The sequence below is a fragment of the Corapipo altera genome, unplaced genomic scaffold, assembly GCF_003945725.1.
Source record: "Corapipo altera isolate COAL_440 unplaced genomic scaffold, ASM394572v1 55, whole genome shotgun sequence".
NCBI classification, from domain to species: Eukaryota; Metazoa; Chordata; class Aves; order Passeriformes; family Pipridae; genus Corapipo; species Corapipo altera.
This window is the reverse complement of record NW_020884882.1, coordinates 581,235-600,887: the sequence shown is the minus strand read 5'-3', so window position 1 is coordinate 600,887 and position 19,653 is coordinate 581,235. Positions and strand designations below refer to the sequence as shown.

General features: G+C 45.6%; 1 protein-coding gene across 3 annotated transcripts in view; it reads right to left on the bottom strand.

The window, feature by feature from the left end:
* Positions 1-19,653, bottom strand: part of RBM6 (RNA binding motif protein 6) — a 57,312-nt gene that overhangs the window by 37,321 nt on the left and 338 nt on the right. Inside the window, exons 2-6 of one of the 3 annotated variants that reach the window (XM_027640443.1) lie at positions 19,281-19,429; positions 15,429-15,537; positions 11,922-13,254; positions 11,077-11,166; positions 10,019-10,088 (exon numbers count right to left, since the gene is read on the bottom strand). In XM_027640443.1, the coding sequence (XP_027496244.1) occupies positions 10,019-10,088; positions 11,077-11,166; positions 11,922-13,254; positions 15,429-15,472 (1,537 nt within the window). In that variant the 5' untranslated portion in view covers positions 15,473-15,537; positions 19,281-19,429. Of the gene's footprint in view, positions 1-10,018; positions 10,089-11,076; positions 11,167-11,921; positions 13,479-15,428; positions 15,538-19,280; positions 19,430-19,653 lie in introns of those variants that run through there. The other 2 variants (XM_027640442.1, XM_027640444.1) reach the window with 2 other exon arrangements.

Below are 19,653 nucleotides of genomic sequence, written 5' to 3'. Positions count from 1 at the left end.
ACTATCTTACTTCCATGTGTATGTGAAGCAGAGGATCTCCTGACAGAAAACAAGATTGCAGAAGTTTTCACTCTATTTGCTCTGCAACAAGAGGACGTTTACATCCCAGTCCTCCTGAAGGGAATGAGTGGTTTAGACATGGATTTAATCCAGCATGACACAACTGTGAGTGCAATGCTGAATGTTATGCACATACACAAAAGCTCAGACCCCTGGAGGAATATATGCCAGAGGACCATTCCAAGCATTACATGGAGACAGTTAAGGGGAAGCCCAGCACATTTCTCCTTCTGCACTCTCCCACCTCTGATCTCCCCCACCCAGCTCATAAAAACACAGTAGTAGTAACATGAACAAAAACAGTAACTGTGGCCCCATATCGTGCCAAAAAGCAGCTTCAGGCCAGACACTGGGCTCTTGTGGTCGGGTTGCAGAGGGACGCAGTGTTCTAGAATTCACTGGGAGCTGTCCTTGCACAGACAGCACCGAAGTAGTGATGCAAGAAGAGAGCAGCCTGGAGCCACTGCTCTGCTCCAAACCGCTGCTGAAGATGTGCGGGGGCTTGACACTTTCCCCCGCCCCCAGATCCGGAGCTTTGCATGGATCTGACAAGCACACTCAGGATGTGAGAACTACGGAGTAACATCAGCCCTGGGCGGCACAGCACCCCCGATCTGCCCCCTGCCCCAGCTTCACCAGAGCATCCTCCCATTTTAGACCATGACTGAAATGGAGGCTTGTGAAACAACGGCACCACACCTTCAAAATCAGCAGTATCTGCTGATTTTCCCACAATCACATTAATTGTAGCACAACACTCGAAACAAAAGCAAGTGGCTTGAGGCTGGTTCTAAACAGGGAGCAACTACAGAGGCTCCTGCCACCAACTGTTGTGCCTCTTCCCTGCCTCCTCCATAGGGCTTGTTCAAGCTCTGCGTAGCAGCTGCTGAACTTGGATATTTTTATTTCCAAAACCTTCGCACACACTTTGTCTGTCAGAACACTGCAATTCAGCTGCTGTTACCAGAGGCAGGGGAGGGGATTTTAACAGAGGGGTAGGGTCAGGCATCTAATGACTGGACCTGGTTCAGCAGGCATCCCAAGGTAAGCTGTGCTCCCCCGTGAGTGAGAGCTGTCAGACACCCACTGGTATTTTACTGCTATGACCTGGAGAACCAAAGCAATCAAACCAGCAAAGAAAAACCACTGCTGAAGATTACAGTGTGGTGGGTTTGACTCTAGGTGGCCTAACTGCACATATAAGGTTTCACATGAAGATATAAATCTCGGTATCTTCACTTACTGGTTAGCACTGCATACAGTTTCAGGATCCCCAAGAAAGTAGAACAGAGCAATGATTTGCAGAAGCATATGTGATCAGCACAGACTCTGACAAAAAGGAAAGATCAGTATTTCCCCCCCACAACCTCAGAGCACACTGCAGCAAGCTACACTGTCCAAATGACCTCTCCAACAGGAACACTTGAACTCACCCAGATTTTGGCCCTAAAACACACATGTCCTCATCTCCCCCCATGTTTTAGGTCAACTGTGTAAAAGAACTCTTGTACCTTATTTAGCTACTTCCTCTCAGCTGCACAAGTCTACAGTACCACAGGCTGTGTATGACAGGCAAAATCAGAACACAAGGAGAGTGAGCACATAAAATCCAGAGGACTTCTGCTTTCCCTTCCTTAAGTGCTTCTATGTATACACAATCCTTCATGGATGCTCCCAAAGCATGTTTGGCTGTTTTCTGCACTGAAAATGGGCACAAATGCCTAATACTTAGGAGTAAAGACACATTTAGAGCTCCAGGAAGCTGCTCTGCAAGTACTGGAATAAGGAATATTCTGCCTCTGAAACAGATGTGTTTTAGCAAAGTGAATTTTGACAGCAAATGGAGGGTCCCTGTTAGCATGCAATGGTTTGGATAAAATCCTGAAAGTTTGCCTTAAAATTACTGTTCTTTGGCTTCAGAGATAAAGATCAAAGACTTGGGATTTAAAATAAGACTTGTTTCTGTACACACACAGTTTCTACTGAACAACTGACACGCAGTAACGTGTTACTTCATGATAGTTTGTTATATCAAAGATCTAAATAAAGGAAAACCATAATGTTGTTCTCATAGGGGCTGTAAGCAGTGTGAAGACATAAAAAAAAATATCTCTGGAGTTTTAGGAGGCCAAATGAAAAGATCATGTAGTGACAGTAGCCCTGTCTGTGCCAAAGCAAAGATAGTTTTGGAAAGAAGGCAGGATGGCAACATGACAAAGGCATCCAACCTGAGAGGCAGTCCAGCTTCTGGATTCTAGGAGTGAGCATGCAGTCAGTCATCTCACTGCACACCCCGACAAGCTTAAGGCATTAGGTCACCTCCAGTCCCTGGTGAACCATCACCTGCCTTCTCAAAAACAACCGTGACAAACCCCTGCCTGCTGTGGTGCTATGTGAAAACATTCTCTCCCCTCCGGATCAGGAAGAAGGTGGTCTCCCATTAAAGCAACTCCACGTAACAGGTCACCAAAGGTCACCACACTAACCTGGGCAGTAACCTGGGCAGTAACCTGGACAGTAACCTGGACAGTAACCTGGGCAGCTGGGAGGGCTGCAAACCTGGTGGAGGTCCCTGCATCTGCCGGGTGGGGCCAAGCAGCCTCAGAGCAGATGGCAACGATGCAGTTTCCATGGACAGAGAGCTTCTCCACCATCCCAACAACACTTCAGTTGTGCTTTTTCCCCATAGGATGAGACAGAACTACCACAGTAGAAAAGCATTTGCCATTTTGGGGACTTCTAGGACTCTGAGAGGTGACAAATTAAAGCAGAGCCATGGCCAGCTGCAGAAGCAGGAGATTCTTGCTGCCTGCTCTCTCCAGAGACAGCACGGCAGAGCAGAGTGCAGCTGAGGAAAGCCTCTGCAGAGAAGAAAGTTCTATTGCTACAAGGGCAACTACAGCACAAAGTATGGAGTGACTATGAAGGACTTCTACACCCTCTGAAGGAATCTGCAGTCTCACACACCTCGCAAAGCCTGGGAGTGGCGATGGGATTGTGCACACTGTTCTCAGAGAATTTGCCATTCTGCAGTTGAAAGAAAAATCTACCTCATCTGTGGCAGACTTTGGCCATGTGCCCCTGACCCACTGCACAAGTTCTCCCTGTTTTCTCCGAGGCAAGATGCAGATGTAGGTCATCCATACTAAAGTGTAAATACCTCATCACAAGCAAATACTGGAAAATGCAGGGCTTTCTCTGTATTTCTGTGCTATTATAAGCAGGCATCACGCACTCAGTGCTTCCAGGAAAACATCAGCTCCTGGACTTGCTCAGGAGTAGGTGTACCTGTGCTTATACAGTGGGCACTGCCCTCAGAGCATTGTGGCAGGCAGAGGAAACAAATCTCTCCATACAGTCTGAAAACTTGGAGGGCACCCCCACAGCACGGCAGGGAACGGCGGCAATCCATCTATGCTAAAACAGAAGCCAAAATCATGAGCTCTCTCAATACCAGCTGGTGGATTCTGAGCATCCATAAATTTGTCAGATCTCTTTACTGCACAGATAAATTGGTCTTCAGAGCTACTAAAGCTGAAGAGCTGTACCAGAATAAACAGGACAATCTGCAACAAGCCATATCCCCAACTCCTTTCAAAGGCTGAGCATTTACGAGCCACACCTGCTGCTGGGAAAAGGCCTGTCACTTCCTACTGTCCCTCTGTGTAAAGAAGTACACTCTTACACACTCATTAACGACAGAGAACAGCAGTGAAACCACAGGATACGAAACAGAGCCGTATTCTGAAAGTAGAGCACTACAGTCCATCCTCCTCCCTCCGTCCTGGAGACCAAGACACAGAAAGGACCTGCTTCAGATGCCCTCGAAGGCAGCTCCACAAACTACAAGAACTACTACAGTCAGAACCTCAAATGATTGTCGACCCTTCTTGGCCCAAGGAGAGTAGTTTATACACCAGCAGAGAGGAGAGGAGAGGAGGGAAAAACACACAATGCCAAGATTGTACAAACTGTAGTTTTATTATAGACGAAGTATTACATTATGTTTGTAGAGAAACCTGGAATCTGAGGAAGGCTGGGGCTTTCACTAAACTCCATGAGAGGACTGGAAGCTGCATATCTGGGAAAGTGTTGCAGACAGGAGCTTGGTTTTAAAGTGCTGATAACGTGAACCTGGTCTCCGGGATATATGATCTGTCATTCAGCACAGAGGACTCAGAGCAATGAATGCAATGTCAGAACACTGTGCAAAGCCTTGAAGTTTTGCTCCAGAGATGCAAAAGGAATGAGCACCTTTGTAAAAATGACTACAGGGAGGATTCTGCATGTCAAAAGGGCTGTGAGCATGTTTTATGGATGAATGTATTTGTTGCCTTTTCTGTTGGTTTGGCCTTATAACCCTAAACCAAGGTTGATCACTGTCACAAACACTGACTTAGAACAGATTTCTACTTCCTACTTCCTAAGCCATCACATCACAGATAAGGAAAGATGAGCAAGAATGCGTTTTGCTTCCAAGAAATAATGCACTACTGCCCTGAAACCAACCAAGACAAGCCAAAAGCCTACTGCCCACACAGCTGGGAAAACTGGCAAGGACTGGTATTGATGACCATGGACTAATTCCAGCTAAGTTTTTTTTAGTCCTTGGCAGGGCTATTCTGGCTACAAACTAGAACCAATTGCTTCACGCAGATCAGCACTGAAGACATTTCTGCAGCTCCTGACAGGTGAGCCCCTGCAGACTGCAGAACTCTGCTGATGAGCAGGGGGGATCTGGCCTCAAGAAGAAACTCCATGTGTGCTACAGCATCTTGTGAGCTTGTGGATGATCACTTCAGCTCTCAGCAAGTGCCTGAGTCGTGGCTGACAGAGCAGAGTGGGCCACACAACCTTCGCTGTGCAAAGCACCAAACACAACAGGAGATTACTCGTCCTGTGGTGCCTTAGCACCAGCCTTGATGATGAGCCAAGCTGTCCTCTGAATAATTAGCCCAACATGCAAGATGCCCCTGTGTGCTACAGACATGTTCTTTGTACCAAACCAAAGAATCTGAGTCCCTGTGGGACCTATTCCTAATTTAACTCCAGAGGGTTGGTGCCAAGCTATCTTCATAAGGAAGCCACTAGCTGGCCACAAATCCACCCCTCAGAGGGGATTTCCCCAAGGGCACTGCATCACTCCAGAAAGGGAACAAAAGGACTCAGTCCAGCACAGCTCTGCTGCACACCTCCCCACACAGAGCAGCAGCTCACCTCTCCAGCCCTACCTATGGCTGGAAGCTGCAGCACGATGGCCATGGAAAATGGAAAACTTATCCCTACCATGGAGAGATGCACCACACAAAAATCTGTACCCGTTTTTCCATCACGAACTGGAGACTTTTGGACCCTTAGATCATGAGTGTTAGGAAGACATAGCACTAAAAAACAACAACTTTAAATTCCAGAGGCTTCCTGATATATTCCTGAAACCAATGATTCACTGTTCTGATATACAAGATAGGCTGCACCACTAGGTAAAAAAAAAAGACAAAACACCTCTTACAGATTTATCTAAGGGGCTTATTAATATTTAACAGGGCACCAATGCGGCAGAGCTTAGTAAGAACAAGCAAGATAATACAGTTTCTCCTAGGACTTGGCCAAGGCAGTTTAAGTTTAACACAGGGAGGGATAAGAGGGGCAGTTCCAAGCGCCACATTAGGGTCACGTCTGGAGAAATGAAACAAAACATAAATGCCAGGGCAAGAAGGTGGCCAAGCAACTAATAAAGTACATTTAGTGCCAATAGTACTTGCCAAAACAAAAGCTTTTCAAAACAGAGCAGGCAGCTGCCATAAAGCAGCTCCAAGCTAGTCATGTTTTCAGGTGACACCACCACAGGAGGTGTTCCTCCACCACAGGAGGATGCCTGTCCTTTATCATCAGCCACCTGTATCCATGAGGACATCACTCTGGCCAAAAGCATTACTGCTGTTCAGAGAGCTCCTCCCTGCTCCAGGCATCCCAGTTCCATGTGTGCTTTGCTCCTCAGGGTGCAGTATTGTTTTCCCACATCCCCATCCAGGGTTCAAAAGTGAGCATTCAGAAGGGTCAGAAGAAGGTTAACAAAATTTCTCAAGTGCTGCACTAATTTAGAGGGTATAAAGGGGCTGGGATAGACCTCACTGCTCCTGCTGACTGCAATCCAGCTCACCTGGTCCCTCCAGGTCGACTCCAGAGCTCCTCTCTGCTGTGGTGAGCGTGTCCATTCCCCACCAGGCTCTCCCAGCCCAGCAAAAACTCCTCAGGTTCCCCAGATGGGCTTGTGGAGTGAGACAGAAAAGTCTCATGGGCTGCCAGCAATTTCTCAGGCTCGCTTTCCCTGAACAGCTTTCACAACTGCGGATACCACCCCTAACACAAATCATGCTTGGAAAACACATGTTCCAAGCTTGTCCCACTGCAGACTGTGTGCAGGAGAACAATTTTAACAGAAGGCTCAGAGTACACTTCGTGTTTTCTCTTATTACTTAGATACCACTGCAGCATCTTTTAGGAGTGAACAACTCTTAAAGCAGCCCTTTAAGATAAAGATGGCTCCACGTGCTTCCTTCTCCAGGGCACATGTGTGTGTGTGCTCAGCCAGAGTTCTGGGCACATTGGACCCTCAAGATAAGACCTCAGGCTTTACTTATGTTTGACATTAGGCAGGAGAGTGGAAAAAAAACCTGATGAGAACCAGGCAGGAGATAAGTTTAAAATATGATCAAAATCAAAACCAGGACAAGGTGTGTTCACGTTAAGACTCCTTGAAGGTCAAAAGATATTGGTTTCAAGTTCCTGGCAGTCAGCACTAATGCAAGTGCACAGATAGTAACAGGAGAAGGACAGACCCAGGGCTACAAGCAGCCTGGTACTGTCACATGCTGCACTAACAGCCCCACAGAGGGGGTACCATGGTGTAAAGCCACATGAAAGCTCTGACCCCAGTGAGCAGAGATAAGCACCTTCAGATGGGACAGGGTTGCTACTGAGCTGTTACTGACAGACAAGCCTTTCCCAGAGAGCTGCTGACAAGTCATCACCGTGAGTATCTCCCAAATCTGGGGGACATTGCACGAGGCAGAAAGAGAGGCACCAGGAGATACTGCACACCAAAGCAGCTGATGGTCTTTGAGAAGATTCCACTGTCACCTCAGGGTTTGTTCTTTGCAATGATTAATTGGACAGACATGACCAAACACACTTGAGAAAGCAAGCTGGAAGATAAGCCAACAATCTAACACAGTTATTTCTGCCAAGGCTTACACATCACGTTGGAAGAAGCCCTCTTCCCCCCACAAATGGATTTGGCACTTTCAGTCTGAACATACAGGCATCAACTAAATCTGATGGAAATTACAAGTAAATGTTTTTTAGGGTAATACCGTGAAGTCCAACTTTGACATTTTATCATTGTAAATATCTGCCTCTTTGATTTAAATAGAATTACTATGCCACTTCTTAAGGTCTCTCCTTTCACTGCTTCGTTTAAAATCTAGCCACCATTTCAGTCTGTGGGCTTCAGAGACAAAATAATATAAAGAATCAACAGCTTGAATGCATACCAAAATCACACCAGGTATAATAAGAACAGTGTTCCATTCTCAGCACAGCCTTCAGTGAAAATAGACTTCCCTTCGCACATACACAGTACGTAAAAACAGGGCTTTATAAAGAAGTTGAGCTGCTTTTCCAAGAAAAATCAACCATATATTTTCCCCCAAAACAGAAAGAGTCTTGTGAAAGATCATACAGTGGAATCATCACATTGAAGCTGCTGAGATAAGCTTTATGATAAGCGTTATCTTTTTGTGAAACCGATCTGAACCTCACTTATTTCGAGTTAATTGCGTGTTATTTGTTATGGTTGTTATTGTTCTCCCACAGCTGCAGGCATTCTTCTCTGAAACACACTCAACATGCATACTCATGATTAATGTTATTTTTAACATTTCTGGACAGCACTCAAAAATATACAACCCACTCAGACTGGCTTAGCACGTGCTCCTGTGAGCCAGCCATCGAGCCGATACAGCCCGTGGGCCCAGGTGTATCCCAGAGACATCAGTAATCCAGAAGGTTTACTTTTCATTCTTATGGATATTTACATACACAACCCACCACAAAAGCATCGTTTAGCCCATGACTGGCCTCTAGTTTCAAACAGGCTTAGCTTTTCAGAAGTTAATAAGAATTCAATTCTACACACTTCTCTAAGATGACTGGATTAATTTTACTACTGCTTCGAGTTACCCAATTTCAAGACCAAGTTTCCACAATCCAGGGAGCTTTTATTGCCCTAGACATATCCATCTTGTGTAAGAAGGATCAGAGAGCTGTTTAAATCAGCAGCTGCATTTGCAGCCTCAGGATTTAACGCAAAACAAAGATTTTGGAGCATCCACATAACCTAGAACAATGTTACACCTCTTAAATGACTGATGTTGACAGCTTTACACAGCTCACAAAACAAGAGCTAGTTTTAACTTCATTCCTTGCCTCTCCACAATTGCCAGAAAAACTTTCAAAACCCCCAACTTTGCAGCTGAAGGCACAGACTGAATCAGAAAGCAGCTTTTGGAGAGACAGCAGAAAACTGCACTCCTCGTGTAACATGTGACCACCCGCAGATACCAGAGCTTCAGACACTGAGTCTCATCCTGAGCAGCCTTTGAGGCAGGGAACGGGAAGGAAGACAGCAGTTCTCTAATGAGGGCAGTAAGTCCTAATAACATACATGGGAAGAGACTTACGAAGAAATTCCCAGTTCAAGTTCATTTATTACTGAAGAAAAAAAACCACAACAACTGACAAATCACATCAGCACGGGCAAAAGAGGAGCGTGTTGCAATTACTATATTGCAGTCAGTGCCGTGGGGGTGACGACAGCCATGCTGAACTACGCTTAGAAAAGAGGAAAGGAAGCAAGACTGACTGTGCCCCTTAAGCTCTGCTTGTTGGGCCAGACCAGATTACGTGACACAGGGATGTTCTTCAGTTCAAAGGTGCGTGAGAAGGTTGTGAAATCTCCTTTGACAGCTTCCAGAAACAAAAATACACTTGAGAAATACCCCATTGCCCCAGTTTCTCTCCCCAGTTACTAAACACATCGGAAGCCTTTATATAATGTATTGACCCCAAGAATTCCAGCTGCTTCATGTAAAAACCATACTGGAAGTAAGAAAAAGCACTGACGAAGGTAGAAGCTTCTGCTCTCCTAGGTTTAAAAAATAAAAAATAAAATACCAGTTTTGAGGTATTTCCTACCAGTATTATCCAAATCAATCCCCAGGACTCACCCTGCATTTCCTACCATTGCACATCTTTGTTCCAGTACAATTTTCTCACAAAGCAGACTTGTAAAATATTTCTTTCTTCAGAATCCTATATATACTGATCAGAAGTACAGCAGAACTTTATTCTTTGAATAATGAGGAGCATCCAGACTCAGGATTTGGATATTTGCTTATAAAACTTACTTTGTCCTGTTTTTTTAACCTGTCTTCGTACCTAAGCAGGACACCAGTTTCATGTTACTGAAGGAGAAATGTTAGGATGGAAGAGACTTCCTGAGGACGCTATTTGAGCAGGACATGTTCCACAGTAAGACCACCTCAGAAACAAGATTTAGAACAATCCAAAAGGATTTAATAATAATTTAAAAAAAAAAATTATAAAGGAATTAAGCTGCTGTCCCACAGCTTTACTCTTGATGGCTATTAGAACAGCCTTAGTGTTCTTCCTGCTGCTCCTACCCCTTTCTAGAGGACACATGCTTTACCTCTGAAGCAGCAGTGAGTAAAGCCATCAGTTTTGAGGACAAAAGGACAAATTGCAAAACTCTGGGCATTTTCCTTCAAAAATACCTGCAATTAGGGCACCAAAGACTTTAACCAAACTGCCTGAGTATCGGTGTAAAAAACCACTATTTTGTAACTCGAAACTAGAAGCACTGGGAAAGCATTCTCACCTGAGCTGTAATCTTTCAGTCGCAGGTCCTTCACAGGTGTCCCATCAGGCCCTCGGAAAGCATTGAGAATCTACAAGAAAAATGAGATCCACTTCATCTCAAAAATCAAACCTCCAATAGCAAGGTACTTGCTAATGTACATTTCTCTCTCTCTGACTTCTTTTATTTCTAGCTTGACTCTGTTACAAACTGACACAGTTTCCTGATTAAGTTCCGGTAGTACCCAAGAACTGTTACTGAGTTTTGAGAAGTATTTTGGGGTTTTGTTTGAAGTGAGCTCCATTTACACCACAATTCAACTGTGCAAAGGTTTATTACACTGGTCTCAGCCAGACAGTTCACCTCTGATCCTTACTTAAGTTCAGAGATGTCCTACAGCCTTTAAGAAAATCAAAGTACAAGGGTGACTGTTCTGAGTCTTATTATCCTTTGAAGGACAAAGTTTCTGCCATGAGTTCTCCAGCATCAAGCCTCAGAAGCTGATCACCACAGCTAACCCTAGCAAAAACTGCTGCATGTAGGGGTTCTCATGCCTGGAACTGTCACCAAACAGCAAAAAAAAAAATTCCCTAAAGTCCTAATTCAAAGTGGAAAATCTAGGAAGGGGAGCTTCTTTCATCTTGTAGCCTAGATCATTGTATGATTTTTTTACTAAAAGCAGCAATAACATCTTTTCCATCTTTGTAAGATCTCCTTTAAGCAATTTCAAGTAACTAAGAACAAACAAGTTCACTTAGACACTATATGTCTTCTGAGCCCAAAATAGTAGTAACAATATTTGGTATATATAAAGCAGTGATGAAGTAAGGCATGTTAAAGAGTCTGGAGTCAAGGCTTCTAGCTATCAACACCCCACATGCGACTGCAGAAAAACTCAGCACTTCTAGACCCCCCAAAACCCCCGAATAATCAGATAAAAGGTAACATTGCATTGACTTCTAAATCTGGATTTTCCCCTGGGGAAAATGACAGACCATCTGATCTACATTAACCAGACTTAAAAGTGGTACCTTAGAAACCCTTGATAGAAGTTTTTGGATGAGAAACATCCCACTTACATCATCCTTTGTGGCAGTTTCAGGCACTCCTCCCAGCCGAATGAGCTTGCTTGGCTTCACATATTTGGGACAGGTCCGGTAATCTTGGTCCTTGAGTTCACACAATCAAGATGGTTTCACAAATGAGAGATGGTGGCTCACAAGGCACACAAACAGTAACAAAACAAAGCAGGGGATAATTCAAAGGCAAGGGCCCATAAGCACCCTGGCTCAAAGCTTTAACCCCTGTGTGAGCTTCAGGGAGCTCTTCACCTGCTCACCAAGCTCTACAGTGAGATCTAGCCTCAGGAAAATAAAACAGGCAAATCATCTCTCTCTGCTTTCCAGCAGCGGGAGATTCAAATTCAGTAGTAGTTATTCAGATTCAATAGTAGTTATTAACTCAATAGTTATCATTACCTTCAGATTTCCAAGTTAACTCTGAAGGAAAACAAAGCATGCATGTGAACAGCTGTACACAGGCCCCCCAAAGCCAGCAGCTTCTCTCTGGTAGTGCTCATAAGCAATATCCAGGAGAAAATAACAAAATAAGTTCTTCTGGACACCACTTCTCCCTGACATCCTCCCTCTGCCTGGTCATTTTCAACTTGGGGACCTTCTGAACCAAATCTGGTTCTACATACTTGGCAATTCTTATTTGCCAAACTGCACTTCTCTTGACAACAGAGTATTTCTGAGATAGAAAGGGTGCCCACTAAACAACCTGGAGCAGAGGATGATTTTGGAGAAGGATGGTGAATTAGGATAGAACTGAAGTGGCGGGATATGGACAAAGATGCCTCCCCAACTCCTTCCATTCTTTGGCCAACACGCATTTAACAGAAACACCAATGGACAACACCTACCTGAAGGCTCTTATAGGGCCTAGAATCTTTGCTGGGTTTTCCTTCTGAAAAGGACTTGCCATGTTCATAATCAAACATCTGGTTCCCTGGCAGCCGGTGATCCACATCACGATACTCCATGTTCCGGTAATCTGTGTCTTGCCTTCCAAGGAAATCCAGGTCACCTTCACCCTTTAACCCAAGATCAGAATCGGATCTTTGCTGCTCCCCCCCAGAAAGCTGCTGCTGCTTGTTAGCAAAGGTCTGAGGTTGCTCCTCTTGGTCCTGAAGAGTAGGAAGAGGTCCACGGCTATTTTGGAAATTGTGTGAAGTGTCATCTTCAAGACCCAGTCCGAGTGATTCCTCTTCTCTGGCTGGTGCTTCCGAGTGTTGAAACTCTCCTTTTTGGCTACCAAAGGGAGTTCTATCTAGACCAAGTGCAGACTCGTCTCTCTTGCTGGTGCTTAAACCAGAGCCCTCTCTTTCCGCTAAAGGTACAGTAGATTGGTTGCGCCTAAAATCTACAAGGCTTTGATCCATGGGAGGCATTTCCCTATCTGAAAAGTCCATGGGAGGAGCCACATCTCTGCTCCTAAAATCCTGATCAGACCGGGACCTGTGCCTATTTCTGAAGTCTGACGACGGTGCATTTCTGTTTCTGAAGTCCAAATCAGAGGTGCCCACACCCCTGAAGTCCAAATCAGGTACATCCCTATTTCTGAAGTCTGAATAGGAATGGTCTCGGCCCCTGTAGTCTAACTCAGACATGTCTCTTGCCCTGAAGTCTGAATGAGACCCATCTCGACCTCTGAAGTCTAGATCATAAGACCCCCTTCCCCTGAAGTCTGATGGAGGTTCATCCCTGCCTCTGTAATCCATATTATGTGCTTCCCTGTCCCTGTAGTTCATACGGAACGTCTCCCTGTTCCTGTAGTCCCCTGAAGGAATGTCCCCACCCCTGAAGTCCATAGGGGGCCCTTCTCTCTCCCGGAAGTCTCCAGAGTACATATCCCTGCCCCTATACTCAGAAGGGGGTGGCTCCCTACCTCTGAAATCCATCTGAGACTCATCTCTCCCCTGGAAGTCAGATGGTGGGAAATCTCTGCCCCTGAAATCATGGTGCCCCTCCCCACCTCTGAAGTCACTACGTGGTCCATCTCTAGCTCCATAGCTGAAAGAAGGTTCCTCTCTGTTGGCAAACTGAGGATTGAGGATGCCTGAGAGTGCCTGGATATCAAAAGGAAGTGATTTTCTGCCAGAGAAGTTGCCAGAGTGTCTTTCTTGAGCAAGACTATCAAGGGAAGGAGGATATTCCCTGTTCCACCCGGGAGCAAACCTTTCTTCTTGGCTCCCACTGTAGAAATAAAGACAGTATTATTCATAACGTGCTTAGAGTCTGAAATCTACACAGCAGCACATTCTTCTCTAAACTTTTATAGAGCTGTGTAACAGTCTAAGATCCGCAGAAGATATTGATGTTTGGCAGTTTAAGATGAGGCAGCATACGACAGATGTGAGAAAGTAAACTTGGGTGCTCCCATTTCAGCACAATTTCCAGAAGCACTCAACAGGGAATACCTGCAATATTAATGGGTTAATGATGGTAGCAATCCACATAGTCCTGCACTGCACACAGCTCTGCAGCTGTCCGAGGTGCCGGCAGCTGGCGTGTGAGGAACCCCATGAGCTTAAGCTCTCCGGGCAGTATGGAAACAACTACACTTACACGTCATCCTGAGGCACATGAAAGCAGAGGTTACCAAACAGGCTCTATTGACATACTACAAAGACTCACTTATGCTTCCTTGTGCCAGAGTCCAAACTGGCAAACTGCTGAAAGCCACCAGTTCAGACGCTGAGGATGCCTCACAGGACTGTGCCAACAATCAACATCCAAGATGTCCCTGAGCTCGTGCCTCCAGACTGTCTTACACTGAGTTCACAATGCTAGAGCTATGAGCTCTCCCAATATCTGCATAAAAACACTAAGGAAGAAGTTTCCTCCTAAGACAGTTTTTCAAAACCCAATGAGGCTTTTTGGTTTTGTTTTTTTTTTTTGAGATGGAGCTACTTGATTTTTCATTTAAGTGAGGCTCCAATATATTTTCTAAAAAATAGAATAATATAGTATCAACACATTTTAAAATAACACCAAATGCTACCCAAAGCAGTGGACATTTCCTTAGCAACTACAGCAAGTCATGTTATACTTCAAGCTTCACTAGAGAATCACTCACCAAGATTAATGAAACCATACACAGATTTCCTAAGCTGCACGGTCCATTTCACCACCATGTACAACAGTAATTAAAACTTGGATCAAGGACAGCATTCCCCACCCAATACATTAAAGCATGATGCCAATAAAATCCACTTAAAAATCAGCAGAACAGCACTATTGATATCATCACAAGACACAATCACTCCCTCATCAATACCACTAGGACGTGTTCTGGAGGATTCTGGTTTTCATCAGCTTTCTCAACACATTACAGTAGACAATTATTTGAAGTATTCTTATTGCAGAAACCCAAGGTATGGCATGATCAGTACCTTTGTCACGCTGATATTCAAGGAACTGAGGTGCACACATAAGCAAAGGATGAAAGAACTATGCACAACAGAGGAAAATCCTGGGTTCTGGTGGCTCCATTTTTATACCCAGAGCCCTCTTGCAGACACAGGGGCCAGTAACAACCAGAGCAACACAAAATAAGACAAATATCATGCTGTGCAGGTCAGCTGCACATGAATCTTTACAACAGTTCCAGGGACACTCAAAAATCCCTTACAAAGAAGTATATGGGAATACAGACTTTTTGGAAGGCTGTGTAGTGACAGGACAAGGAGGAATTGGTTTAAACTGAAAGAGAGCAGGTTTACATTAGGTATCAGGAAGAGACTCTTCCCTCTGAGGATGGTGAGGCACTGACACAGGTTGCCCCAAGTTGTGGCTGCCCCATCCCTGGAAGTGTTCAAGGCCAGGTTGGACGGGGAGCAACCTGGGTTAGTGGAAGGTGTCCCTGCAAGGAGTTGGAATGAGATGTTCTTTGGGGTCCCTTCCAACCTAAACTATTCTGTGATTCTATGATATATGGACTTACTAAACTCATGGAAAGAATTAAACTCTCAAAGTTTTCATAAAATACTGTGTGATATCCTGTGCAAGGAAAGTGCCAGGATTTTTGAAGTTATTTTCTTCTCTTACAGGTGTCAATAGCACATAGCACCAAAAGCCATATGGCACATCATCACCTTAGCTCACAACAGCTAAACTAAATATCACTAGAAAAGGTGGTGTGGAGAAGGAATAGAACCTATTAAAAGCAGTTGTTGGTTTAAAAACTAAATTAAAAACTTCACAGAAATGCAAAAAGTTACACTGTCAATTAACTGGCCTGTTGTTTGGCAATCACACCTAGCTTCACACAGACCTCACAACTTCTACCAAAATAGTAAACAGAGAGTTCCCATGGCTTATTGTATTTAAGAATGTTGCTGAAACAAACTGTACATTCAAGTGCTTACCGAAAAGACCCCGTTCTGTTGCCTTGTCGATGGTCTCCCCACATTTTGATCTTGTCTGGTAGTTTCTAGAAATGGTTAATTCACTCTAGAAACACCCAGACGCCACAACCTGTTGAATAAAACAACATGACAATAAGCTACAAGGCAAAGAACACATATCACATGAGAAAAAACACTGCTGGTTAGAAGGGGTGTGTGTAACATCTGATCAGGATCCACAGATACACAAGACCACACTTAGGCATGAATGAATTCAAGTGTCGCATTTCTCCACGTTCAAATTTGCAAGCGTCAAGCAACTCCTGAAATCAAACTGTCAATATGGTGGGCAAACAATTTGATATCTGCTTTGATTAACATAGAGCTTTCCAACATACTGTGCTGTCTGACACTATTTGGGGTGCAGATAGAAATGTGAGAACGCCAACCATCTACAAACAACAAGGACCGCAGCCGAACAACAATTTTGCAATTAATGTTTAATCCAAACTATTTTTGCCAAAAGCTCTTTGCTGTTCAAGGAAATGATCGCTACTACTGGTCTGCCATGGGGACCCTGCCCTCAGAAGTCTGTAGATAACAGAGAAGGCTTTGCCAATAAATCATGACAGGCACTGCTCTCCAACGCTTGCCCTCATCAAGCTGAGTGACGCAAATAACACTTGCCTCAACAGAAATCTAAAATTTCATCCACTTCCTCCCACCAGCGGAGAAGGTGAGGATTTCCTGGCGATAACCAAAGCCAGGACTTGAAATAGGAAGTACTTCCGTCTTTCCCCAAAAAAAAACAAAAGAGAAAAAAAAAAGAAAAAAAAGAGCCACAGCAGAGCATGGAGCAAACTGAGGGAAAAGGCAACCTGACAGCCTCAAACCTGCTCTGGCCCATCCAGCTGTGGCGGTGCTGGAGGGTTGCCTGCCATGCCACCAGACCAAAGCTGGGAGACCTGAGGCTCCAAGGCAGGATTATTTAATTCCAGTGGTTTAGGGCACAGAGGACAGCGGGGACAGTCACCACCAGGCCTGGCTAGAGCAGCTCACACAGAAGAAAAGCACACAAACATCCTGTTTATTCTCACTTCCAAAGGTCAGCGCTGCCATAAGGGAGGCAGGTCGGCAGAGCAGGTTATGACAGACCTCACAGCAGGGAGTGATCCCAGACGGGGAGCTGGCAGCCTGTGCCAAGGAGCTGAGGGAGCTGCCCCACCAAGAGAGAGTATCCGCTCCTGCCAGGGTCCATCACCCGCCACGGAAGACTCAGGTGGGAGCCAGGGATGGCAGAGCCTGGCAAGCCTCAGGAACCAAGGGTGTGGAGGTTGAGGAAGGCAACCTGTGCAACCACCACAGATCCATCCCCCCCAGCACCGTTTCCAAAGGAACAGGTTCATTCAGGTGGCCACTAAAGCCCGAGAGCACTGGTCTGCTCATGTTTTACATGGCTCTCCATGCAATAGCAACCTCCTTGGTCCCAAGGATTTCCTCCATAAGTTCTATCCTATTTTCTTACTTGGAGGTGAATGTAAAAGAACCAAGATCACACCCTTCACGGCAAGGACAGGTGAAGGGAGACGGTTATGGCAGTCACCACTACAGCTGGCTGCCACCAGCCAGTCCTTTCATCTGTGAACTTCTGCAGCCCGTGGACCTGGCGTTTCTTGTTCTTCCCTTCTGGGTTTCCTCCCCCACTCCAGTTCTCATTAAGTCAACAACCTCACTGATGCTTAAAAAAACAAAAATAAAATCCCTTGCCAGCTGGGAACTGTTTAGACATAATATTGAAATTATCAGACGGGAGGGAAAAAAAAATACCACTGGACAGATATCAGGCCTGGCACAGATCCACTGAGCCATTCAGCAACCTCCGTGGGTGTGAGGTCATGGTTCAATAACACAGGCAGCCACACTGGCTCTGACTGGCTCCCTGCTCAGCCTGATCTGCTCCCCCCGCTCTGCCTTTGGCAATGCACAGGGTGTAAGTTCTTGCCAGCTTGTGCTTTTCTGGGTCTGCACCACAGATGACCCTTGGAAGAGAGTTATATTTAACCCGGGTCACTTCAGTGATACGCTTTACCATACAGCCCCACAAACCAAGGTGACAGCAAACTGCAGGACGGGGACAGAAGGGCCTTAGCCTGGCTTCCACCAATGCCAAGATCTCCTGAAGGTGGGCCCTGCTACAACTGCTCCAAAAAAAGCACACTGTGATGAGACACCGTGAGGATTCACCCTTCAGCCACAGGCAGGTAAGTGCCAGTTCAGCTCCCACCTCCCAGCTCGCAGGGAGATGCTGGGAGACAGGTCAGTGTGAGTGAGGCTGTTTCCAAGGACATCCCAACAGAGCCCGTGGCTGAGGCCAGGACAAGAGCAAAGCACAGAAAAAACGCACCCCTGTGCACAGGGAACTGTGCATCGATTAGTTCTGTCATACTTTGGTCACAACCAATTGTCTGAGGGATGGCAAGGGAGTTTCACACAGTGACACAGCCTGATCCAGTCATGGGAAGAGCCCAGACTGACAGCTCTTTAGGACAATAATGAGCTGTTACAATTACACTGAACTGTTCAGGAGGGCAGATATTCATCATCTTTCCCTCCTCCTATCCCAGCTGGCTCTACTCCCTGCTGGCAAAGCCTTGGCTGCACTGAAAATACAGAAGGCACAACTAAAGGAGTGGAAGTTTTTTTGTGGTTTTAGTTCCTCCAACAACTGGTGGTTCTGCAACTCCCCCAGGAGAGTCAAGTGGAGCTCCAGATGCTCCCTGGCAATTACACCCAAGGACTTCCCCAGGACCATGCCCCTGCCCTCCCCAGCACACCCCCAGACAGCTCTGGGAACATTCCTCATTCCACTTCCCAAACTACATGTGCCAAGCCTTACAGCAAACTCTTGGATCTCTTCTTCCAATTTACATACTGCCATGGGAAAATAATGGCATTGTACATAGGAATTGTGCAGTTGAGCCAGACTAAACAACTTGTCTTCCTCAGGACTAATTACAAACTTCTGGCATGGGGCAGAGCGTGAAATGCCAGCACAGCCCTTAAGCATCTCCTCACCAACTTATACCCAACTTCACACCTTATTTTCCATATCTGGGGGGACGAGGGGGGTAACTGGTGATGGATTGGGCAAAGTGAGGTTTCAGAGAGGTGTTAATTTCAGAAAAACACTCTGATATTCACAGCTTCTCTCCAAACAGATTTTGCCAAGAGGAAAACCAACACAGGAGAACAGAGGAAGCAATTTGCTGTGGAACAACCTTCTGCATCCAGTAAAGTTTTTGTGAGGCTGAAGAAAGGAAAAGGCCTCTGTGAAATTCAAGTACTGCAGAAGGTACAAACAAAAACATTTCCCTTGGGAGGGAACTGCAAGAAACTAAGACAGTCAATTATATCTAATGTTAAAGTTGGAGGTCCCTAATTCAGAGGAAATATTAAAAGCACATCACTGAAATCTGAAAGTGAAGGGAAAGGGAACCATTCTGGCTCTCATGGGTGTCAGGCTGGAGGATTTTAATGAAAAAAGGGGAAGCATACGCTTTTGAGCTGTATGATGCTTCTAGAAACATGTATTAGAGACAATTAAGTGAACTTCTATGGGGACACATGTCCCCATTACTATCCTGACCTTGCATGTCCCAAAGGACTTAGTGAGCAAATTTCCAGCTAGGGAGTGCTGGGAGAGAGTCTCACACCTATCCCTGCTGGGATAGGACAGCGGATTCCACCTCCACCAGCATTTCCAGAAGTAACACCACACACCAGCAGCAACACTAGACTCGTGTGGTGCCAAGTGTTTTAAAAGTCAGAGCATGAGAGGTCACTGCCACCACTCCCAGACACCGCTTTACTTACAGCCCAAAATCCCACTTAGCCCATCCCTGGGGATTACATCAGCTAACACACAGCCCCCATCAGCTCCTTCTGCATCCCAGCATGAATCCAGCCCACTTCCGTCCATCCTTTTTACAACCATGAGCGTTCAGAGATGGAAACACAAGTGCCTCGATCAAAAAAAAAAAAAAAAAAAGCCTTAATTCTGATCAGGGCCTCAGAACAACAACGAGATACCCAGAAACACCACGACAGCTGACGATGACATAGGCGGCAGGCCCCAACATTTCCACGTGGGATATCCCATGTGAGATCCAGGGGCCAAGCTTCCCAACCCCACAACCCACATCCCACAGGGGCGTGGGGTCCCGATGAGGACACCGAGCCTGCAGCG